At 36.5% G+C, this 26337-nt stretch overlaps 1 protein-coding gene and 1 pseudogene across 2 annotated transcripts in view; one reads left to right on the top strand and one right to left on the bottom strand.

Moving 5' to 3' along the window:
* Positions 1-21690, bottom strand: part of stk26 (serine/threonine protein kinase 26) — a 45460-nt gene extending 23770 nt beyond the window's left edge. For both annotated transcript variants that reach the window (XM_059354154.1, XM_059354155.1), the window contains exon 1: positions 21399-21690. In XM_059354154.1, coding sequence (XP_059210137.1) covers positions 21399-21419 — 21 coding nt within the window. In that variant the 5' untranslated portion in view covers positions 21420-21690. The remainder of the gene's footprint in view (positions 1-21398) is intronic.
* The window catches only part of LOC131988994 (scavenger receptor cysteine-rich type 1 protein M130-like), a 912635-nt pseudogene that overhangs the window by 760201 nt on the left and 126097 nt on the right, over positions 1-26337 (top strand).

Here is a 26337-nt window from a genome sequence, read left to right as displayed (position 1 = left end):
TGATTCTGCTGCAGTTTCCGCTCTCTGAACTAAAAAAAGGAACAGGCACACACACACACACACACACACACACACAGACACACACACACACACACACACACACACACTGTGCCCACAACGTTGCCACACCCTGTCAGCATACGGCGGTTAGCGTCTAATGATACTTTTAGCTCAGCAGCAGCAGCAGATAGAGAGACGTGAACGCTCAGAGAGAATAGAGTCATAAAATAAAACACAATAACTCTGAACACAATAATATGAAAGATGAAAGCTCACGACATAAACACAGCATCATAAACAGAACCATCTGTAACACACTGAGACGTTTGACTGGAAAAATAAGAGGAAATTCACTTTTAAAAAGCTGCTAAATGTCTTTTTAGGTTTACAAAAATGTAGCCGAGATGAAAAAGTTTCAAGATTGAAGCAGCAGCAGAAATTAAAGGGGTTTTAGGGGAAAAAATGGAAAAATAAAGAATGAATTTAGGGGCAAAAATTGCAGAAAAATAAACTTTTACTACTAAAATCTCCTAATAATACATCAAGCTAGAGCTGCAACAGAAAGGTGACTGATTGATTCATTGATTGATGGAAAATATTGAGAAAATAAAAATGTTTTGGTCTTAAAAACGTTTAAAAAAATGTATCTTTCCATCCTTGATCCCAACGTGAAACTACTAATAATTGCTAAATCATTTGATTTTAATTGGAGTAATGATTTATTAATCAACTGACGAAGCTGTCACATTATGCTGTGGGAATTTATAAATAATCCCAGTATTTTCTGATATTTTATAGACTAAAAGATTAGATTTTGATTGAGGAATAAAATAAATAATTATAATTATAATATATAAAAATAATTTAAATTATACATTTGCAATAAAAGAACTTTAAAAAGAAATCTAATGTAATCAACAACAAAAACAATCTTTAGATGAAGCAGTAATCATGATTAAAAAAGGAAAAAATGCTCAAAAATGTTAAAATAAAATATAAATAATACATAAAATATAAATATATAAATATTTAAAATATAAATAATAAAATATAGAAATATAGAATTAATATAAATATTATACATATATATATTATATATATTTTTTTATTTTTTTTATTATTTTTTTATATAGAAATATTTTGAACATAAATAATAAATAAAAATGTGAATATATAAATATCTAAAATATATAAATATATTTTTAAAATATATAAATATTTAAAATATAAATAATGAATACAAATTTAATCAGACCTCTATGGAGTTAGATTTGGGCCAAAATGTTCAAACAACACTTACTTCTTCAAATTCAAACAAAAAAATATTAATCAAAATATCAAATACAAAATTTAATTTTGAAAAATAAAGTCAAAGACAAAATTCAAAACTTGCAATCAAATTATTTGTGTAATTGCAAAAATAAATCTGTCTTTAAGTCCTTGAATAACTGTTTGTTTGTTTGTTTCTTTGCAGCTGGTTTTGTGTTTGTCTTTGTGTTTGCAGACGTTTTGCTTGCGGTTCTGACAGAAATGTCCCGTGTGGGCGGGTTCCTCTGGGTGCATTCCTATTGGCTAACGTGTTTTGACTGACAGCTGAGCTGCAACTGCCCCAGAAACCTTTAGATCCAACTCCTAGAAGTGTCAGTGTTCACGTGTTTACTGTCTGGACCTTTTGTTGTTTTGTTGTGTTGATGCAACAATAAGACTGGGCTCTACTAGTGTGGAAGGTTAGCTTAAAACGTTTAGCATAGCATGCTAATGGGCCATTCAAAGACTTAAAGACAGTTTAAAATCATGTGATTGCATGTTTTGATTGTGTCTGTGTGTGTTTCGGTCTTGCAGGTGAAGTTGAACTGCATGTTTCATGTTTCAACTGCAGCCAATAAGGAAGTTCACTAATCGGCTGTTAAGATATAAATTATGATGTAATAATGTGATAAGTGAAGACGGGGTTTCCCCCACACGACTCTAGACTCTCTCACCCTGACAGCATTTAGAAATAAGATTTATTCTTTAAGTCCTGCAGCTCTGAAGAATCACAACAATCATAGAATGACAGAAATAAAATAAAAATGAAAATGAGAAATTGTAATCCCACAATTGTCACGAAGGTTGTAAAAAAAATAAAAAATAAAAGTTTGCTCCACATAAACTACATATTGAAGAAAAAGCAACCACAAAATTACCAAAAGACAAAAAATTACTAAAAATGCCACAAAATTACTAAAATAAGACACAAAATGACTAAAAATGCCAAATAATTTCTAAAAAAAGACAAAATTACTAAAAAAAAAGACACACAATTACTAAAAAAGACACAAGATTACTAAAGAAAACACAAAATTAGAAAAAAAATAACCAAAATTAGATGCAAAATTTGATTTAAAATATGACTAAAATGACACAAAATGACCAAAAAGAAGCATAAAATGATCAAACATTTTTCTCCACGCAGAAGAAAAAAGCTGAATTTCTTTCAGAATTTATTTTATAATTACTGGAAGAAAGAATCTCCTTTTATTAGCAAAAATCTTGTTTGCTCCAAATATTATACATATTGAACTATTTACATATTTACACTCTCTCTTGTCCTCTCCTCTCGGCTCTGTGTAAACAGCACTTTCATTTTCACTGATTTTTCATCACGTGACCGTTTGTCTCAGCAGAATCAATCGTGGCTTCACAGTTGCACCAAGAAATGCAGAATTTAATGTTTTTAATAGGACATTTTTAGTGCAAAAGGTTTATTTTTGGCCAATTTTTAAATGAGACATGTAGAATAAAGTGATTTTGAGGAAACAATGTGAGACTTTAGAAAGACATAAAGGCTCAGTTGATTTGGTGTTGATTTGATGTAAATAAAGTCTCAAAGATTGTGTGAAAATGAAACTTTCTGAAGCCAAACACTGTTTCACCTCCATTGAATCAGAGGAACATGAGACTCCTGCTGACCTTTGACCTTTCTGTCTCAGCGTGGAGAACAAACAGGAGAAAGAAGTTAAACATTCAACTGTGGCTCAATCATTAGACGCTGCAGAGAATCAGCAGACAAACTGGATTCTGCATCTTTCACAGTCAAAACAACAAAAGAACCGTTGAAGCGGTTAATGTTTGACTGCAGCTCAAACAATCTTTAAAAGCTCTGCTGGACACGCAGTCTGGGAATTTTAATTTCATCTTATCAGTTACTGAAGGAGAATTACACAAACAAAACACACTTCACAGGTTTAATAAAGGTGTTAATGTTTAACTGAAGCCACAATGTCAAGAGAGATTCTCATTCTGACGAGTCCTGTTACTGTAAATCTGCCCCAAAGTATCAATTATCTGCCACAGAGAGGAGGAATGAGGCAGAAACGTGTTGGAAGCAGCTGGAAAACAGACAGAAACATCCAAAGAATCCATTCTACAAGTTTATGACTTTTTCCTTTCACCACAGTCAGACTGCAGCTTCATTAAAGCAACAGTTCACCCAAAAACTAGACTGACTGCTAGGGCTGCACCATAGTGGCCAATATGATGATCACGATCATATTGATCAATATTGTAATCAGGATTATTAATCATTATTATTCATCATGTTAGGGAAAACAAGTATTTTTATTGCACTACTTTTAAACGAACAACAGGAACAGTTTTTAGTGTCTGGTGCTTGTTGTAAACAAACAGAGATCGCTAAGCTAACACCTCCTGCAGCAGCAGCACATACACACTGTACTGCTACAGAGCTAACTGTTAGCCTGTTAGCACATACACACTGTACTGCTACAGAGCTAACTGTTAGCCTGTTAGCACATAAACACTGTACTGCTACAGAGCTAACTGTTAGCCTGCTAGCACATACACACTGTACTGCTACAGAGCTAACTGTTAGCCTGTTAGCACATACACACTGTACTGCTACAGAGCTAACTGTTAGCCTGTTAGCACATAAACACTGTACTGCTACAGAGCTAACTGTTAGCCTGTTAGCACATACACACTGTACTGCTACAGAGCTAACTGTTAGCCTGTTAGCACATACACACTGTACTGCTACAGAGCTAACTGTTAGCCTGTTAGCACATACACACTGTACTGCTACAGAGCTAACTGTTAGCCTGTTAGCACATACACACTGTACTGCTACAGAGCTAACTGTTAGCCTGTTAGCACATAAACACTGTACTGCTACAGAGCTAACTGTTAGCCTGTTAGCACATACACACTGTACTGCTACAGAGCTAACTGTTAGCTTGTTAGCACATACACACTGTACTGCTACAGAGCTAACTGTTAACCTGTTAGCACATACACACTGTACTGCTACAGAGCTAACTGTTAACCTGTTAGCACATACACACTGTACTGCTACAGAGCTAACTGTTAGCACATACACACTGTACTGCTACAGAGCTAACTGTTAGCCTGTTAGCACAAACACACTGTACTTACAGAGCTAACTGTTAGCCTGTTAGCACAAACACACTGTACTGCTACAGAGCTAACTGTTAGCCTGTTAGCACATACACACTCTACTGCTACAGAGCTAACTGTTAGCCTGTTAGCACATTACACACTGTACTGCTACAGAGCTAACTGTTAGCCTGTTAGCAATTTGCTGACTGGACACAAAGGGGTAAACATCCCCTCTGGCTGTGTAGCTGTGAGAGACTGCTGCGGGAGGACTGTGCCGCTTCGACTCGTTCTTACTCTTCTTAACGAGCCTCCGGCCCCGCGGCTCATTAAAAAGAGCTCCGGCCCCCGAGGTGAAGAGTAAGAACAAGTCTCCAATAACACCAGAAAAAGCCTCTGGATTCGTCTCCAGTCACTTTCTTGAAAAATAGTTAATAATTAGATTAATTGTGAAGCCCGACTAACTGCATACAGTTCTTACCTCCCGAAGCTCTATATTTGTTATTTAACCTTTATTTATGCAGGTTATCTCATTGAGACGTTGAGATTTAAAGCTTTTGTTCCATCTACAAGCAAAGTCTCAGCAAAGTATCATTCTCCTTTGTTTATAGTCTCTCACAGTCAACTCTCCAAAGAGACATTACAGCACATTCTATATCACTGAGGCTGAGTTTACATGCAAACAGGAGATGTAAATAGAGAGACGCAGTGACACACACACACACACACACACGAACACAGACACACACACCTGAGTTTAACAGCTACAGGTTTGAATGGAGATAAAGGAAACGCTGGTGATAAGAGACAGAGTTTTTAGAGCTTTAGAGGTCAGAGAAACATGCAAACATTCAGCTTCATCCAGGAAAAAAACTGGAGAGAGAGAGAGAGAGAGAGAGAGAGAGAGAGAGAGAGAGAGAGAGAGAGAGAGAGGGAGGAGAGGAGAGAGACAGAGAGAGAGAGAGGAGAGAGAGAGAGAGAGAGAGGAGAGGGAGAGAGGGAGAGAGACAGAGAGAGAGAGAGAGGGGAGAGAGAGAGAGAGAGAGGAGAGGAGAGAGGAGAGAGGGAGGGAGAGAGAGAGAGAGAGAGAGAGAGGGGAGAGAGGGAGAGAGACAGAGAGAGAGAGAGGGAGAGAGAGGGAGAGAGAGAGAGAGAGAGAGAGAGAGAGGGAGAGAGGGAGAGAGACAGAGAGAGAGAGGGAGAGAGGGAGAGAGGGAGAGAGACAGAGAGAGAGAGAGGGAGAGAAGGGGAGAGAGGGAGGGAGAGAGAGAGAGAGAGAGAGAGAGAGAGAGGGAGAGAGATCCCATGTTTTTTACTAACAAGTGGAGTCCAAGTATCCAAACAAAAAAAGCATGTGTGTGTGTGTGTGTGTGTGTGTGTGTGTGTGTGTGCATTAAGAGGTCAAAGGTCACAGCTGCTGGAGCAGGAAGTATAAACAGCGTTCTCCAGAAATGACCTTAGCAGAGCTGCATCATGTGAAGATCTCACCACTCTTTAAACGTTTCCTGTTTCATTTAAAGGGAACGAGACGCTGCAGCAGGACAACCAGTTACTGGTCGTCACGGTTACATTAAATTACATTAAAGTTAGAGTAACAAGTTTAAAAAAGAACTAGAAACAGGGAAACAGCTAGTCTGACTCCATCTTTGTCTAATGGATGGATCTGCATTTTTAAAGATCACCTACTTTATTTATTTATTTATTTATTTATTGGATCTCCATTAGCACCAGCACATTAGCATAGCGATTCTTCCTGGAGTCCAAACATTAAATCAAATTGTCTACTCTCCGAGATCATCAACAAAAACAACAACAACAACCGTCAATACAGTCACAACACATATGCAATCACAAACGCTAACGAACATGAACCACAAGACACGACGCAACACTTGTACGGTAAAATCAAGAGTCCATACACAACATACAAACACCAGCATAACATGCTAACAGATACAGAAACATAAATAAAAGATAAATAAAGGAAAAGAAAAAGAAAAAGCGTCTCACAGGAACATTGTTTATGCAGAGACCCTTGTGGAGCTGAACAGTTTATCTACTGCAGCTGCAACATTAAAAGAAACTGTTTAAGCAAAAATGTCTATAAATAATACGTCTCCTTGGAAACTACTAGTAGGATGTAAAGTGGAAGGAGTTCCTCCATTAATACTAGTATATATATATAGATATATAGATATATATATATAAATTATTACTATTACTATAACACGTTATAGAGTGAAGCAGGTCTGTCACCCACACGTTTTCACGCTGTGGTTTACAAAAACCCTCCAGAAAACCACATTATGACACGTAGACCTGAATCTGAGTCTGAATGCTCCAGGTCTCTAGTCTGAATGCTCCAGGTCTCTAGTCTGGATGCTCCAGGTCTCTAGCCTGGATGCTCCAGGTCTCTAGTCTGGATGCTCCAGGTCTCTAGTCTGAATGCTCCAGGTCTCTAGTCTGGATGCTCCAGGTCTCTAGTCTGAATGCTCCAGGTCTCTAGTCTGGATGCTCCAGGTCTCTAGTCTGGATGCTCCAGGTCTCTAGTCTGGATGCTCCAGGTCTCTAGTCTGGATGCTCCAGGTCTCTAGTCTGAATGCTCCAGGACCCCAGGATGCACAAAGACTCACACACAAGAGGACACAACAACACATTTACTCCCTTTCTCCTATAACGTTATTGTGGTTGGTACCAATGAATCAGAGGACCCAGAATGGCGCCCTGCGGAACTCCGCATGTAATTTTTGCTCGCTATCTTCATGAGAAAACCTGCATGGTTTCTACCCCAAACTACATTTGATTTGCATAAAGTGGGCATGTCTATAGAGGGGACTTTTGGGTACAAATAGAACCTATTTGTATTCAGATGTCTTGAGATCAGAGGTCAAGAGTCTCAGCTTTCCAGTCAGACCCCATTTATGCAGCTCTCAGACTGTTTAGGGACCCCAGGATGCACAAAGACCAACACAGGAGGACCCAACAACACATTTATTGCAGGAGAAAAGATGTGCTGTTTCCTCCCCAAACCACCCAACTGCTTCAAAAAGGGCCATGTCAGTTTTTCACTTGCTAGATTGTAGCTTAATTTGATTGTTTTTTATATAATATGTAGTATCTTCTCTGCAGCCTTAGAATTGAAAGTTAAAATAGCGTCTAGGTTGACTAAGATCATCACATGAATAAAACTGGGCTCATTGAATCAACAAGAGTCTCATCTTTACAGTGATACCAGATTTATGCAGCTCTCAAACTGTTGAGGGACCCCAGGATAAAGAAATATAACAGGCCACACTAACCAAAACTGCATGTTATCAGCATAAAGTAGGCGTGTCTGTAAAGAGGAGACTTGTGGAGAACCATAGAAACAGATTTTATTCAGATATCTTGAGGTCAGAGGTCAAGAGAACCCTTTGAAAATGGCCGTGGCTATGAAATGGTTTTCATCAATGAATTCTATATTTCTAGTTTCATATGTTACCAGTATTTTTCACCGACAGATTACTATGTATTGGTTTTTATACAAACAAGTACAAACAGTGAATTACAGTAAAGTAACTTTATCTCCCGAGAAACAAACGAGCTTCCTGGTAAATAAAAGTTGAGGTTTTTGTTACATTCAGCAGCTAACGATTCTTTCCCAACAATTATTTTTCTTCATTTAAATTGATTAATTATTTGGTTGGACCTTTATAATTTCATAAAGCCTAAAAATACTTTTCTTTTGTCTGATCAACAGCCTAAAACACCAAATTATTGATTTTCTATCACATGCCTGGGCTTCAAGATATCCATTTTTGTCAGATGATATATTGTCCCAGAAATAATTTCTACAAACTCCATTATAAGACAAAATGTATGCCACTGGTAAAATGATAATAAAAATGCAACTACAACCTCTCAAAGAGAAATGGACTTCTTCTTCTTAGGAGTAATCAGACATTGGAATTTGGAAATAAATAAAATAAAATATTGCAAAATAAAACAAACCCACACGACAAAAACAAAATAAAATAAATGCTCAGGCTCCGTTTACAAAAATTGCAATAAATTAAATATTACAAATATTAAGAATTAAGAATCCTGCTTTTTTATGGCATCATGTTGGCTTAAATGTTGGTGATGTAAAAAAAAAACAAACCTAAATGTAAGTGTCTACATGGGCAACATTGAGAATTTCTCGATATTGTAATTATTGTGACAGGCCGACATACACTGTAAAAAATGTTTGTGAAAATTACAGAAAACTGTCAAATTACATCAGAAATAGGTCGTAAAATTAAAAATTGTATATCACCGTAGTAGACACTTTTAATTACCTTAAATCAATGAATAGCACAAAACTTTAACTTTTTTTTGTCATAAGCTGGAAGAAACACACAGTTTTGCTGTAAAAATGTAAAATTTTCATGCAAAATTTATGGAGGAATATCATGATGTGTGAATGAATGATACAATTACCCTAAAAATGACGGGAATATTTAGTCTAAATGACAACATTTTTGCTGATATTTACATTTAAATCTACAGTAGAAAACCCACTCATTGTCATTTTAACGCTGAAGTTCTGACAACCACAACTGACGGTATTTTACCGTAAATTAAACAGATTCTTTTTTACAGTGTATGGAGCTTTGGGAGGTAATAACTGTATGTAGTTAGTCTAGTTTTTGGATGAATTGTTGCTTTAATGAAGCTGCAGTCTGACTGTGGTGAAAGGAAAGAGTCATAAACTTGTAAAATAGATTCTTTGGATGTTTTTGCCATTATTTTTTACAGTGTATGACAAAGAAGCAGCAGATAATCACAGTAAACTAGGGTACGTTTGGTCGTCTTTCTTGAAAAATTAAATAGAAAGTTGCGGTTTGTGTTGATTTTCATCAGTAGAACTCAGCACTGAGTCATCTAGTCAGTTTCTGACATGATTTAATCATGCGACGACACTTTTCTGTGGATGGAAATTTCTTTGAAAGCAAACATGACGACTGATGGAGACTGAAACTTTCATGACTCTGATCTCAATCTGTTGACGCGTTAGTGAAGCTGGTCCAGTACAGGAGCGTCTGACGTTCACAAGCTCAGCTGATGGAAAATGTGAACGTAAACAAACCCAAAACAAGATGACAGGAGAGTAAAAAGACTGTGATTCAGCCCGCAGAAAGACTGACTCACCGACTGAAGACTAAACTTCACTGCTGCTCGTTTCTCACCAGAGAAAAACACACGAGACAAGTGAAGCTCTTTCATGTTCCAGTCTGCTGCAGCCTGTCATTACAAGGTGGTCTATCCTGTAAACATGACAGAGAGCAGCAGAAGAAGAAGAGGACACTCCCCGTGTTTGATCACACCTGCAGCTCTATACCTACAGCTCTCTACCTGCAGCTCTATACCTACAGCTCTCTACCTGCAGCGCTATACCTGCAGCTCTATACCTGCAGCTCTCTACCTGCAGCTATATACCTGGGTGGTTGACGTGACGCTCAATTTTTGTGTTCCCAGTGACAAATATTACTAAAATTTGATAATATTTCATTAAAATTAATGTTTTAATATGCAGTTCATTCTTCTACATCTAATCCATCTGCAAACAATGAGTATCGTTCTTCAACTATGCAAATATTCTGTTTTGAACATGACATTTGTCCACCGGTGCAACTGTACTAGGTAGCATTACTTATATTAAAACAACTGTAATTTAATGAAAAATTAATCTAAATACATTAAAATACTTGAATGCCTGTCATACGAGTGTTTACTTAATGAATCTAGAGGATATAAGTGTTAAGGTCCCTATGTAGAGTTATTATGACACATTACATTTTGTCCGCAAAACTGGTGTCCTCCTGGAGCAACGGCATTATGTAGATATAAAACAGGCATTAATGTGACCACCCCATTACTGAGAGGGGTCCTTCCAGAATCAGGAAGGACAGAAGACATCTCTGGAGCAGGTGGACTGCACACAAGATCAGTTCTGTCTCAAATATTTTCATAATATTACTATTTCCGTGCAGTGTTGGAACTGGTCGTCTTAAGGTAGTCCTTTGGTACAACGCAGTTTAAGTACTGATCTGATTATTTTTATCAATTTACGTTGATTGATAATTGAAAATAATGTAAACCTTAACACTGTTACTCAGGATGAAGAATGTCTCTCATATAGCTAGGCCGCAAACTAGCATTGATTTCGAAAATGTCCACTGGTGAAACGCACTGTCCTATAGTACAACATGAAGTCAGTTTCACTTATTTTTTTCCTTTACTCCTATCATAATGAAAATTAACATAGTGAAAGCAAACATGTAAACAAACATTTTTTGTATTACAAGTTTTATTGAAAAATTAGTTTAAATATGCAAAAGAGATATAATCCGAGTCTAAAAAATGAATGGAGGTTAATGGACGGCCGCATTTGGATGGCCCGTCCTACCTGGCTGACGGGAGCTTCTCTGTCCTGCTTGGGGATTTCTTCTCCTCTGTTGCCCCCCTCACCTGTGGGGTCCCTCAGGGCTCTATACTAGGTCCCATCCTCTTCCTATTATATATTTTACCCCTAGGGGACATCCTAGTCAAACATAACATCTCCTTCCACTGCTTTGCAGAAGATGTCCAGCTATATCTGCCTCTTAATGTTGATGGGCAGGCTGCACTCCAGCCATTGCTTGATTGTCTGGCTGACATCAGATCATGGATGGGTGCAAACTTCCTCAACCTTAACGAGAGCAACTTTTAATGACTAATTTAAGTAGCTTTTTTGCATTTTCTCTTAACCTCAGAATTTGAGGACAACACAACTCAAACCTTCCTTCCCTGTTTTGTTAAAGCTAGTTTGATTTCCATGTTGAAAGTGAGAGGCTGAGATGACCACCAAGGAAAGGTCTAGGAAGTTAGGGAGAGGCTGAATGAAGATCCTGAGAGGAACGGGATCTTGCAGCTATAAGAATGAAATGAAGATTCCTTGGGTTTTATACCAATTATAATGAACGTAACCCAGGCATTTGGGTGAAGTCTCTATGTGTACATCTTATAGTATATAAATAACATAATTCTGAATTTTTTTGGGGTATGTTTGATGTGGAAATATAATTGGGACAAACTAATATGCCTTTGGCTTATCTATCTTATCTGTCCAACATTCTCTGAATTAAATAATGACATTCTTTATTGTGTTGCACCGGTGGACACATTTTAGGACTACCACACCAAAAAGTGAATAATATGTGAAGAATTAGAAATGGACATATTCAGTTTTGAATTATTCACATATAAGGGAATATAATTATATATCATTTGACATATACTTTTGAATTATTATTTTTTTCACTTTGAATTTGAGTTCACGTCAACCACCCACCTGCAACTCTCTACCTGCAGCTCTATACCTACAGCTCTCTACCTGCAGCGCTATACCTGCAGCTCTATACCTGCAGCTCTCTACCTGCAGCTCTCTACCTGCAGCTCTATACCTACAGCTCTATACCTGCAGCCCTATACCTGCAGCTCTCTACCTGCAGCTCTCTACCTGCAGCTCTCTACCTGCAGCTCTATACCTACAGCTCTATACCTACAGCTCTATACCTACAGCTCTCTACCTGCAGCTCTATACCTGCAACTCTATACCTGCAGCTCTCTACCTGCAGCTCTATACCTACAGCTCTCTACCTGCAGCTCTAGACCTGCAGCTCTAGACCTGCAGCTCTAGACCTGCAACTCTATACCTGCAGCTCTCTACCTGCAGCTCTATACCTACAGCTCTCTACCTGCAGCTCTATACCTACAGCTCTCTACCTGCAGCTCTATACCTGCAACTCTATACCTGCAGCTCTCTACCTGCAGCTCTATACCTACAGCTCTCTACCTGCAGCGCTATACCTGCAGCTCTAGACCTGCAGCTCTAGACCTGCAGCTCTAGACCTGCAACTCTATACCTGCAGCTCTATATACCTGCAGCTCTATATACCTGCAGCTCTATACCTGCAGCTCTCTACCTGCAGCTCTCTACCTACAGCTCTATACCTACAGCTCTCTACCTACAGCTCTATACCTGCAGCTCTATACCTGCAGCTCTCTACCTGCAGCTCTCTACCTGCAGCTCTATACCTACAGCTCTCTACCTGCAGCTCTCTACCTGCAGCTCTATACCTACAGCTCTCTACCTGCAGCTCTCTACCTGCAGCTCTATACCTGCAGCTCTATACCTCTAGACAGTAAGTTACTCTCTCTTCCGTTTTCTCTTCTTTAAAAAAGGTCAGAGGTCAACTAGAAATCAGCTTCACTCAGCTCAGACATTGCCAAAAATCCAACATTGTACAATCAATTGGAACTTGATTAAAACAATCGATACCTCATTTCAGTACTCGAGAGTAAATCTGGATGGAAATTGTTTGTTTTTTTACAGCATATTAGCCGAATAATTGATGAAAAACTTACTAAGAGTTCCTTTCCATGTTCGTAAAGGTACCATTGGGTACTGGCACCGAATTCCAGGTAAACAGTAAACAGTACCCAATATGAGCCGCAAGTTAGAAACAATTAGACAAAAACCAACATTGTACAATCAATCGGTAGCTCATTTTGGTACCCAGGAGCAAATCTGGATGAAAACTGTTATTTTTTCAGCACATTAGCTGAATGATTGATGAAAAACTATTCTAAGAGTTCCCTTCCATGTTTGAAAAAAAGGTACCATTGGGAACTGGTACCGAATTCCAGGTAAACAGTCCTGAACCGCCAATGTTATTTGGAAAAAAGTCAAAAATCCAACATCCAGCACCGCTCGCTGTTGGCTGCAGGTCATATCAGCTGATAACAACTGATAATACTTCAGTGAATGACTTCATAACTGGCCACAATGCAACCAGTCTGCTCCCTGAGAGCTGCTAGAAGCATCAATCTGGGACACCATAAATGCAACAAAATAAAAAGTATTATCTTAATAGTTTAGAAGCAGAAGTTCAGCCTCCAGTATAAAGGTGATTGGTATCGGCTGGTACCCAATATTACAAAAAGACTACTTCTGGCATCAAGAGACCAAAAACCCTGAACCTGAATGGTTTAATATCAACAACAGAGACAAGTATGACTTCACTAGTCACCTTTATCTCTGTGAGAGAAGAACCAGTATTCATACCGCCGACACCCACGACACTAAAAGTCAACCAGTTGGATGATAAGCATCAATAAAAACGTGTTCCTGACATCCGTGTGGAGTCGATCCAAGGTGCTCCCATGAACAACCGGCACATTGTTAATCAATTAAGCACTAAAAGTCTAATCAGAGCGTGTCAGAACAGCTGTAGACGAGGCTGAGTCACCAACTATCCGTCAGCAAGACTCAGTCACTTTAAACTTTACCGGAGAACTCCTGATCTGATCTCTGAGAGTCTGTCTGGAGGCCCATCAGGACATTTTTTAACTGATCAGTATCAGTTATAGAGCTACGTACGTCAAGCTGATCTGATCCGTTGTTCTGGTGGTTTTACTCACACAGCTTTCATGTACAGCAGGGGTCTCAAACTACCTGGAGGCAGTATCAACATGACCAAAAAAAGACACAAAAATACTAAAAAAGACAGAAAATGACAGAAAAAAAATTACTATAAAAAAAAGACACAAAATGACCAAAAAAGAAACAAAATTACCAAAAAAAGACAAAATTATTTAAAAAAAGACACAAAATTGTGCAAATGGTTCATTTTTTAAGCAGAATTTGGAATAAGACATGGAGATTTAAATGATTCTGATGAAATATCACGGTTTTTCTTCCTGACAGAAGTTTGAGTTACTTACAATGTGTTCAAGGACCATCAGAAATGTTAAAATCGGACGATGTTTTCCGTTTTTTACAGTTTCAGGCTCGGACTCATGATGCCATTTTTTGGTAGTTTGAGACAAATTCAAGTCATTTAAATGAGCTTTAGTTTTACAGTAGTGCTGCTCAAATTGTAGCAACAAACGTCACAATTATTTTTGTTAAAATTGAGATTATGAGCAATTTCCGATACTGGTATCGGAATCAGAACAACTCTAATGAAAATCAGGCAAGGACTTTTTACTCAATCCTGCTGATAAACAAACAAACATAAGCTAATATGCAGAGGCAAGGTAGGACTTGATTTGGGGGCAAATCTGCAAACTCCTTGAACCAAGAACCCCCCAGATTTAGCTACCAAAGACAAAAAAAAGGGTTTGACAAGTGGATGACAAATTCCCCCAAAAAGTCAGAGGACTTTCTTTACATCACAACATTGCGACACAATCAGACAGACTTTAATTAATCTTGTTTCCTAATCAATCTAGTTAACACATTCTGAACAACTCATTAAATACTTCTCTCTCTACCTCTATCTTTTATCTCTTCTCTAAGGGTTATTGTACACAGAAGTCTAAAAATAAAAAGTGGCAGAGGAAGTACGCACTTCACTTTGTGCTAGAATGCACCGTGGGAGTCCTGAAATCTGAAAAACTTGACGTAAGGATTATTGTAAACGCACGCTTTGTAAACATCTTGGTCATGATGACGGCATGGTTTCGAAATGATATCAGACTCATTTCTTCTTTTTCAAAGAGGATGTGGAAACCAGCCTGTGATTGTCAGCTGTCTGATATTGGTCAGGCTTTATAAAAAGTGTTTGGATTTCACAACAGCACCGTGTCGTTTTACTGATAAGAAAAAGGGGAAAAACGAAGGCGTCTCTGTGGTTCAGAGTTCTACGGTACAGATGTAAGAGTGACGTCCACACATGAAGCTCTCTTTGACTAAAACAAGACAAGCAGACAGATTGAAGTAGGTGACTGTAACTCTGCAGAGTTACATTTACACAACATTAGAGGCTTCAACTGCAGCTGTGGTTGCATCAATTAGTGCACAACCGGCCATTTTGAACGTGCATTAACTGATTTTTTGGCCTCTTGGGTGCAGTGAAAGTGAGTAGGTTAATATGTTAGCATACTGTTGCTTCTATATGGCAAACATGTTAGCAAAATGTTGCTTCTAATATGCTAATATGGCAAACATGTTAGCATACTGTTGCTTCTAATATGTTAATATGGCAAACATGTTAGCATACTGTTGCTTCTATATGGCAAACATGTTAGCATACTGTTGCTTCTAATATGCTAATATGGCAAACATGTTAGCATACTGTTGCTTCTAATATGTTAATATGGCAAACATGTTAGCATACTGTTGCTTCTATATGGCAAACATGTTAGCATACTGTTGCTTCTAATATGCTAATATGGCAAACATGTTAGCATACTGTTGCTTCTAATATGTTAATATGGCAAACATGTTAGCATACTGTTGCTTCTAATATGTTAATATGGCAAACATGTTAGCATACTATTGCTTCTAATATGTTAATATAGCAACATGTTAGCATACTGTTGCTTCTAATATGTTAATATAGCAACATGTTAGCATACTGTTGCTTCTAATATGTTAATATAGCAAACATGTTAGCATACTGTTGCTTCTAACATGTAAACATCCAGCAACATCAGCATCCATCTCAAGTTTGTTTCTGACTGACTTTGAATCTGACGAATGAAAGTCCAATATTTGCTCCTGTTTCAGCTCCGGTTTTGGTCTTGTGAAGGGAATATCCGTCTCTTTAGCTGCTAAATGCTACTCTTTGTTTACCATCTGAGTTATGTTGACAGGTTTACAATGAGATTCTCAAAGTAGCAAGTCCACAGGACCCACATGTGGTGTTTGAGTGGGAAATTAAGAATAATACAAAGTCAATTTACACTGTAATTCAACCATTATTTAGAATCCAGGTTGTAGTTGATAACTTTGTCTGTCTGCTGTCTATGATGGATTCGGGAATAATGGGGAAAAAGGTGAAAAAATGACTGTCCCAGTTTCTCAAAATCCAAGAAAATGTCTTTAAATGTCTTGTTTTGTTTGTCCAGAACATAAAAATATTCAGTTTAATGTGTTATTAAACTGAGAAAAGCATATTTAAGAAGCTAAAAAACAGCGATCTTTGCATTAAAAAAAATATCTTATGATTAAACCTCTGACCTCCAGGAGTTTTTGGTTCAAATTTGTCAACTTCCTCTGCATTAATGTCAGTCCGTCCTTACATCACATGCATGGCTCCTTTTTCTCCACACAAACTTGGCTATCAGTCAGATTTTTCATTTTATTTTAATTAAAAAAGTATAAAGCTGCCAGGAACCCAAAATACAAACAAAGGACACAGGTTTTATGGAAATGTACCATTTTTTTCCAGTATTGATACACATAAAAAAAGGAGAAAATAATGAAAGGATAAATAACTATAAAAAATCACCAACATGTCTATTTGCATGCAAATTAAAAATAGTAATAGTTTAGTACAAAGAAAATTCACATTTTAAAAATGTTCTAGAAACATAAGTGGCACACTGTAAAAAGCTCCTATGATGAACTTTAACTGGCTTTCTCAGCTTGTCTACATATCAAATATAAATAAAGTTATCACTGTAAATAAAACATGCTCCGTGTATTTTCAATAAATAGATGGACTCCAGAGGGTTAATCAGTTATCAAAATAGTCAACTAATCGATTAGTTGGCTGATGTGCAGCTTTATCCACTTCTTCCATACAGTTTAGTATAAAAACATGATTATTATTATTATAGCAGCTTTAAGTTACCAGAAGCTAAAGTGATTATGTTGTTTATTTATTTGGGCTAAAAGCCAAGAAGCTGCAGATATCAGCAGCCTATTTTGATCTCCACCTGAATGAAAAATAACTCAACTGTCACTTCAACGGATCCGTCAAGTTGTTTCGGTGTTACACAACACGTCCCACAATGCACCATCACTCTTCCTGACAGGTATATCTGTCAGCAGCAGCTGCTGCCAGGTGTCAGGTGTGTTGTTGGTTTAAGCGGCTGGTTTGGAGCCCCGCCCCGCTGGGACGAACAGAGCAGGCAGAGCGAGCTGCAGCCAGTCCCACAGGTAGACACACCTGAGAGCCGGACGGACGGCTACACACCTTGTTGTCAGTCTGTCAGCAGATCAGCCTTCACAGAGCAGAAACCAGCTCCATCCACATAAATATCACATCTATTATCACACAAAACCAATGTTACACTAGAGAGGATGCAAAAATAGTCAAATAAAAACACGTTACGTCACAATGAGGTCATCAACGACACACACCGAGAGCCGGACACACACCTTTTTCTTAGTCTGTCAACAGATCTTTTTACTTTAGTAAAAGTGCTGATTAAAGGTCTTTTAATTTGAAATAATACAACAATAATAAGAATTTTATAAGTATTTCAAGAAAAAAAAGACTTAATGTGTCAAAATAAGTATTACTTTTGAATAAATGTGTCAAAATAAAGGCTTAATATGTCAAAATAATGACTAACTTACCCAAATGTGGTGAAAAAATGAATATGTCGGTCAATATAAGGAGTAACTTTTTCGAAATAATGACTTATTTTCTCAAAATAAAGACTTAAGTCAAAAATAATGACTACTTTCAAAATATTAATTAAATAGGTATAAAATATGTCAAAAACAATAACTACTTTCTAAAAATATTAATTAAATAGGTCATAATAATGACTACTTTCTAAAAATGTTAACTAAGTATGTCAAGAAAAATAAAGTAAAAAAAGAACTTATTTCCTCAAAAAAAAAGGCTTAATAGGTCGAAATAGTTATTAATTATTTATTTCCTCAAAATAAAGGCTTTATATGTCAAAAACAATGACTACTTTCTAAAAATATTAATAAAATATGTCAAAAACAATAACTACTTTCTAAAAAAGAGAGTGGCAGCCAGTCCCACAGGTAGACACACCTGAGGACGGCTACACACCTTGTTGTCAGCCTTCACAGAGCAGAAACCAGCTCCATCCACATAAATATCACATCTATTATCACACAAAACCAATGTAACACTAGAGAGGATGCAAAAATAGTCAAATAAAACACCTTATGTCACAATGAGGTCATCAACGACACACACCGAGAGCCGGACACACACTTTGTTGTGGTTCACAAACACTATTCCATCTCATATAATAAATAATCTCATATTGCTATAGATGAAGCTACCTCGCAGTATATAAACTAGTACAATTGTTCTTTATTTGGAGCATTGTATATTTTACGTACTTTTACTTTTGGTAATTTCAGTATATTTTCAGTAAAATGATTACATAAGATAACATAACATAATCTTAACATTATCCATATTGAATACCTTCATTTTTGGATTATTTTTATTCTAATACTTTTGTATTTCAGTGGTATTTTTAAAATGTAGGATTTTTCCCCTTATTTTTTTATTTTATTTTTGTTTCGACTTACTCTTTAGATGGATTATTATGGCAATTAATTATACATTAAATAATAAATAATCATATTGTTATAGATTAAGTTACCTTGCAGTATATAAAGTAGTAAAATTGTTCTTTATTTGGAGCATTTTCTATTTAATTAAATATTTCTAGTTAATATATCAGAAATTCACCATAAAGTCAGTTAGAAGCACTACATTTACAGTTTAAGTAGCTAAAAGGAATATTACAGACTAGATACTCAAAAATAAGTTCACTAAAACACATAATATGAGTTATAATAAGAATATTGTAAAGAAATGTATACATTTATCAGAAAGTCACTAGAAATTCCGTTGAGGTAACTTTAGGAGCACGAAAAGGATAAAATAAGCCTTAAATTCACTATAAAGTCAGTTTTCAGGTACTAAATGTACAGTACAAGTAGCTAAAATTAATATTATAGACTAGATAATCAAAAATAAGTTCACTAAAAACCTATAATATGAGTTATAATGAGAATATTGTAAAGAAAACATGTATAAATGTATCAGAAATTCACTATAACATCAGTTTTGAAGTACTAAATGTACAGTACAAGTTGCTATCCACATAAATATTCCATCTATTATCAAACAAACCCAATGTTTCACCAGATATGATGCAAAAATAGTCAAATAAAAGACGTTACGTCACAATGAGGTCATGACAGACACACCCAGAGCTGCTGAGGCCAATTATAACTCCTATAAAGATACAGCACAGCTATAAATACAGCTAGAATAAGCTCTGACACACAATGAGCCACTGTGGGAATATTACATGAATATTATGCAATCACACACACAAAAAAGGCCTTTTTATGAGAATATGAAAGATCCCAAAGTGCCAAAGAGTCACAGAAATATCAGTCTGAGCTCCCACAAACACCATTACAAGTAAATATAGGACGATTTTCACTGTAAAATCTATTTAAAGTCACATAATAAGTCACTATATGGATATTAGAAGGACATATTAAGAGATATAAACAACATAAAGTCTCTTCAAAGGTCAGAAAAGAGAAGCAAAGTCTCTTTATAAGTCTCTGTAAGAAGATTATAGTTATTTTTATGAGATTTAACCAGCAAATAATCTCAATAAACTCAATTTAGAGTACTAAAGTTGAATTATAAGTAACAATAGATGTATTACAGGGATATCTAAAGATATATAATCATCATAATGTTGATATAAAGTCAATTTAAAGCACCAAAGTCACATAATAAGTCACTATATGGATATTAGAAGGACATATTAAGAGATATTAACACCATAAAGTCTCTATAAAAGGTCAGAAAAGAGAAGCAAAGTCTCTTTATAAGTCTTGTTTTTATGAGATTTAACTGAAAAAAAACAATCACAATAAACTCAACTCAGAGTACTAAAGTCATGAGGATATTTGTGTGTTAATGTATCAGAAAGTCACTATAAATTCAGTTAGAAGCACTAAATTTACAGTATAAGTCGCTAAAATGAATATTAGAGACTACATAACCCAAAATAAGTTCACTAAAAAGCTTCAATATGAGTTAGAATGAGAATATTGGTGTGTAAATGTAGCAGATTTAGCTACCCTATGTACCTATGTACCCTATTGAAAGGATAACTTATATAAATGTATCAGAAAGTCACTATAAAGTCAGCTGAGGTCCCTTTAGGAGCATTAAAGTGGTAAAATAAACCTTAAATTCAACTTAAATTGACTTTAAACTAACTTAGAGTCACTTTTAAAATCTAAATACTTCTATGTTTGAGACTATTGTAAAGATAACATAAGGTAATGTATCAGAAAGTGACTAAAAAAGTCATTTTTGAAGCACTAAATGTACAGTTTGAGTAGTTAAATTTCATTTAATACGAGTTATAAGGACAATATTGAAAAGAAAAGATGTATGAATGTATCAAAAAGTCACTATCAAGTCAGTTGATATCACTTTAGGAGCATTAAAGTGATAAAATAAACCTTAAATTGACTTTAAACTAACTTAAAGTCACTATAAATTCAGTTTAAAGCACTAAATTTACAGTTTAAGTAGCTAAAATGAATATTAGAGACTAGATAACCCAAAATAAGTTCACTAAAAAGCTTTAATATGAGTTAGAATGAGAATATTGGTGTGTTAATGTATCAGACAGTGACTATAAAATGAGCTGAGGTCCCTTTAGGAGCATTAAAGTGATAAAATAAGCCTTAAATTCAACTTAAACTGACTTTAAACTAACTTACAGTCACATTTTAAAATCTAAACACTTCTATATTTGAGACTATAGTAAAGATAACATAAGGTAATGTATCAGAAAGTGACTATACAGTCAGCTGAGGTCCCTTTAGGAGCATTAAAGTGGTAAAATAAACCTTAAATTGACTTTAAACTAACTTAAAGTCACATTTTAAAATCTAAACACTTCTATGTTTGAGACTATTGTAAAGCTAACATGAGGTGATGTATCAGAAAGTGACTATACAGTCAGCTGAGGTCCCTTTAGGAGCATTAAGGTGGTAAAATAAAGCTTAAAGTGACTTTAAAGTGACTCTGTGTTACATAATGAGCCTTTAAAGGGGCGGCAGACAGAATAAAGATGTGGAGGTTAAATAAGAGAGCAGCAGGTCACCAGAGTCAACAGGTCGAGTCTCACCTGGACAACAAGAGACAACACCTTCAGCTCACCTGCATACCAGGAACCTCCATGCTTAGTGACGTCACACCGCCCTCTTCCTCCTCCACCTTCCTCTTCTCTTCTTCTCTTCTCCTTCTTCTCTCTCTCTGTTTGTTGTTTCCTCTCCTCGACTCCTCTCCTCCCCGGCTCTAGGAACCAGCAGCGGGACGACTCGAGCTGTTTGGAGGATAAATCCGGTGTGAAACACGGTTTGGTTGTTTGTTTGTTTGTTTGTTTGCAGGAAGAAAAGAAGAAATGAAGAAACTCACACACACATACACACACACACACGTCACACACACACGTCCTGTGAGAGTCTGCAGCAACAAAAAGTGTTGAGCAAACGAGGAGGAGGAGGAGGAGCAGGAGGAGGAGGAGCTGGTTCTGCCCATAGACTGTCTATGGTTCTGCCTCCTTCAGGGAGGAGCGACAGGAGGTTTGATAGGAGGAGAATCAATGCTGCCACCTGGTGGCGGACACAAAATACTGCACATACAAGACGTATTATTATAATTACTTTAGTAAAATTGCTCATTATTAAAGGTCATTTAATTTGAAATAATACAATAGTAATTATAATTTTAATAAAAGTATTTCAAGAAAAGAAGAAAAAAAGACTTACGATGTCAAAATAAGTATTACTTTTGAATAAATGTGTCAAAATAATGACTAATTTACCCACATGTTGAGAAAAAATTAATATGTAGGTCAATATGAGGAGAAACTTTTTCGAAATAATGATTTATTTAAAAGAATATTTTAAATTGCGTCCGATATAGAATTTAATAATATGACATACAACGTAATTTTCTGGCATTTTGTTTTTAGTTTTATTTTTTGAATTTGCCTTTTTCACGACAGAGTATTAGGGCCACATTTAGAAAAAAATAATAATTACGAGATTAAAGTTGTAAATATTTAATTAATTACGAGATCAAAGTTGTAAATATTTATTTAATTACGACATTAAAGTCGTAAATATTTAATTAATTACGAGAATTAAAAAAATTACGAGACTAAAGTTGTGAATATTTATTTAATTACGAAATTAAAGTTGTAAATATTTATTTAATTACAAGATTAAAGTTGTAAATATTTATTTAATTACAAGATTAAAGTTGTGAATATTTATTTAATTACGAAATTAAAGTTGTAAATATTTATTTAATTACGAGATTAAAGTTGTTAATATTTATTTAATTGCGAGAATAAAAAATAATTATGAGATTAAACTCGAAAATATTTAATCGTCCTACTATTTCTGTTTGACGTGTTTTCTAATTGTGTCTACTGGCCCTTTAAGAGGCGTTTGACGTGTTTTTTTAACTGTGTACTGGCCCTTTAAGAGCCGTTCGACGGTTTTTTAACTGTGTGTACTGTCACTTTAAGAGCCGTTTGACATGTTTTTTAAGTGTGTACCGTCCCTTTAAGAGCCGTTCGATGTATTTTTTAAACTGTGTGTACCGGCCCTTTAAGAGCTGTTCGACGTGTTTTTTAACGGTTATACTGTCCCTTTTAAGAGCCGTTTGACGTGTTTTTTTAACTGTGTGTACTGTCCCTTTAAGAGCCGTTTGACGTGTTTTTTTTAACTGTGTGTACTGTCCCTTTAAGAGCCGTTTAACATGTTTTTTTAACTATGTATACTGTCCCTTTAAGAGCCGTTTGACGTGTTTTCTAATTGTGTCTACTGGCCCTTTAAGAGCCGTTTGACGTGGTTTTTTTAACTGTGTGTACTGTCCCTTTAAGAGCCGTTTGACGTGTTTTCTAATTGTGTCTACTGGCCCTTTAAGAGCCGTTTGACGTGTTTGCTTTAACTGTGTGTACTGTCCCTTTAAGAGCCGTTTGACGTGTTTTTTTAGCTGTGTGTACTGTCCCTTTAAGAGCTGTTTGACGTGTTTTCTAATTGTTTCTACTGGCCCTTTAAGAGCTGTTTGACGTGTTTTTTTTAACTGTGTGTACTGTCCCTTTAAGAGCCGTTTGATGTGTTTTTTTAACTGTGTGTACTGTCCCTTTAAGAGCCGTTTGACTCTTTTTTTTCTAATTGTGTGTACTGGCCCTTTAAGAGCCGTTTTACGTGTTTTCTAATTGTGTTTACTGTCCCTTTAAGAGCCGTTTGACTTTTTTTTCTAATTGTGTATACTGGCCCTTTAAGAGCCGTTTGACTTTTTTTTCTAATTGTGTATACTGGCCCTTTAAGAGCCGTATTAAAGTTGTTAATATTTATTTAATTGCGAGAATAAAAAATAATTATGAGATTAAACTCGAAAATATTTAATCGTCCTACTATTTCTGTTTGACGTGTTTTCTAATTGTGTCTACTGGCCCTTTAAGAGGCGTTTGACGTGTTTTTTTAACTGTGTACTGGCCCTTTAAGAGCCGTTCGACTGTTTTTTAACTGTGTGTACTGTCACTTTAAGAGCCGTTTGACATGTTTTTTAAGTGTGTACCGTCCCTTTAAGAGCCGTTCGATGTATTTTTTAAACTGTGTGTACCGGCCCTTTAAGAGCTGTTCGACGTGTTTTTTAACGGTTATACTGTCCCTTTTAAGAGCCGTTTGACGTGTTTTTTTAACTGTGTGTACTGTCCCTTTAAGAGCCGTTTGACGTGTTTTTTTTAACTGTGTGTACTGTCCCTTTAAGAGCCGTTTAACATGTTTTTTTAACTATGTATACTGTCCCTTTAAGAGCCGTTTGACGTGTTTTCTAATTGTGTCTACTGGCCCTTTAAGAGCCGTTTGACGTGGTTTTTTTAACTGTGTGTACTGTCCCTTTAAGAGCCGTTTGACGTGTTTTCTAATTGTGTCTACTGGCCCTTTAAGAGCCGTTTGACGTGTTTGCTTTAACTGTGTGTACTGTCCCTTTAAGAGCCGTTTGACGTGTTTTTTTAGCTGTGTGTACTGTCCCTTTAAGAGCTGTTTGACGTGTTTTCTAATTGTTTCTACTGGCCCTTTAAGAGCTGTTTGACGTGTTTTTTTTAACTGTGTGTACTGTCCCTTTAAGAGCCGTTTGATGTGTTTTTTTAACTGTGTGTACTGTCCCTTTAAGAGCCGTTTGACTCTTTTTTTTCTAATTGTGTGTACTGGCCCTTTAAGAGCCGTTTTACGTGTTTTCTAATTGTGTTTACTGTCCCTTTAAGAGCCGTTTGACTTTTTTTTCTAATTGTGTATACTGGCCCTTTAAGAGCCGTTTGACTTTTTTTTCTAATTGTGTATACTGGCCCTTTAAGAGCCGTTTGACGTGTTTTTTTTAACTGTGTGTACTGTCCCTTTAAGAGCCGTTTGACTTTTTTTTCTAATTGTGTGTACTGGCCCTTTAGGAGCCATTTGACGTGTTTTTTTTAACTGTGTGTACTGTCCCTTTAAGAGCCGTTTGACTTTTTTTTCTAATTGTGTGTACTGTCCCTTTAAGAGCCGTTTGACGTGTTTTCTAATTGTGTGTACTGGCCCTTTAAGAGCCGTTTGACGTGTTTTTTTAAACTGTGTGTACTGGCCCTTTAAGAGCCGTTTGACGTGTTTTTTAAACTGTGTTTACTGTCCCTTTAAGAGCCGTTTGACGTGTTTTTCTTAAACTGTGTGTACTGGCCCTTTAAGAGCCGTTTGACGTGTTGTTTAAACTGTGTGTACTGTCCCTTTAAGAGCCGTTTGACGTGATTTTTTAACTGTGTGTACTGGCCCTTTAAGAGCCGTTTGACGTGTTCTTTTAACTGTGTGTACTGTCCCTTTAAGAGCCGTTTGACGTGTTTTTTTAACTGTGTGTGCTGGCCCTTTAAGAGCCGTTTGACGTGTTTCCTAATTGTTTCTACTGGCCCTTTAAGAGCTGTTTGACGTGTTTTTTTTAACTGTGTGTACTGTCCCTTTAAGAGCCGTTCGACGTAATTTTTAAACTGTGTGTACCGGCCCTTTAAGAGCTGTTCGACTTGTTTTTTAACGGTGTTATACTGTCCCTTTTAAGAGCCGTTTGACATGTTTTTTTTAACTGTGTTTACTGTCCCTTTAAGAGCCGTTTAACATGTTTTTTTAACTATGTGTACTGTCCCTTTAAGAGCCGTTTGACGTGTTTTCTAAACTGTGTGTACTGTCCCTTTAAGAGCCGTTTGACGTGTTTTTTTAACTGTGTGTACTGTCCCTTTAAGAGCCGTTTGACGTGTTTTTTTTAACTGTATGTACTGTCCCTTTAAGAGCCGTTTGACTTTTTTTTCTAATTGTGTGTACTGGCCCTTTAAGAGCCGTTTGACATGTTTTTTTTAACTGTGTGTACTGGCCCTTTAAGAGCCGTTTTACGTGGTTTTTTTAACTGTGTGTACTGTCCCTTTAAGAGCCGTTTGACTTTTTTTTCTAATTGTGTGTACTGGCCCTTTAGGAGCCGTTTGACGTGTTTTTTTTAACTGTGTGTACTGGCCCTTTAAGAGCCGTTTGACGTGTTTTTTTAACTGTGTGTACTGTCCCTTTAAGAGCCGTTTGACGTGTTTTTCTAATTGTGTGTACTGTCCCTTTAAGAGCCGTTTGACGTGTTTTCTAATTGTGTCTACCCGGCCCTTTAAGAGCCGTTTGACGTGTTTTTTTTAACTGTGTGTGCTGGCCCTTTAAGAGCCGTTCGACGTGTTTTTTAAACTGTGTACTGGCCCTTTAAGAGCGGTTCGATGGTTTTTTAACTTTGTGTACTGTCACTTTAAGAGCCGTTTGACATGTTTTTTAAGTGTGTACTGTCCCTTTAAGAGCCGTTCGACATATTTTTTAAACTGTGTGTACCGGCCCTTTAAGAGCCGTTTGACGTGTTTTTTTAACTGTGTGTACTGTCCCTTTAAGAGCCGTTTGACGTGTTTTTTTAACTGTGTGTACTGGCCCTTTAAGAGCCGTTTGACGTGTTTTCTTTAACTGTGTGTACTGTCCCTTTAAGAGCCGTTTGACATGTTTTTTTTAACTGTGTGTACTGTCCCTTTAAGAGCCGTTTG

This window comes from Centropristis striata, chromosome 17 (assembly GCF_030273125.1).
Source record: "Centropristis striata isolate RG_2023a ecotype Rhode Island chromosome 17, C.striata_1.0, whole genome shotgun sequence".
Lineage (NCBI taxonomy): Eukaryota > Metazoa > Chordata > Actinopteri > Perciformes > Serranidae > Centropristis > Centropristis striata.
Note: the sequence above shows the minus strand (reverse complement) of the source record. Positions and strands in the feature narration are given on the sequence as shown.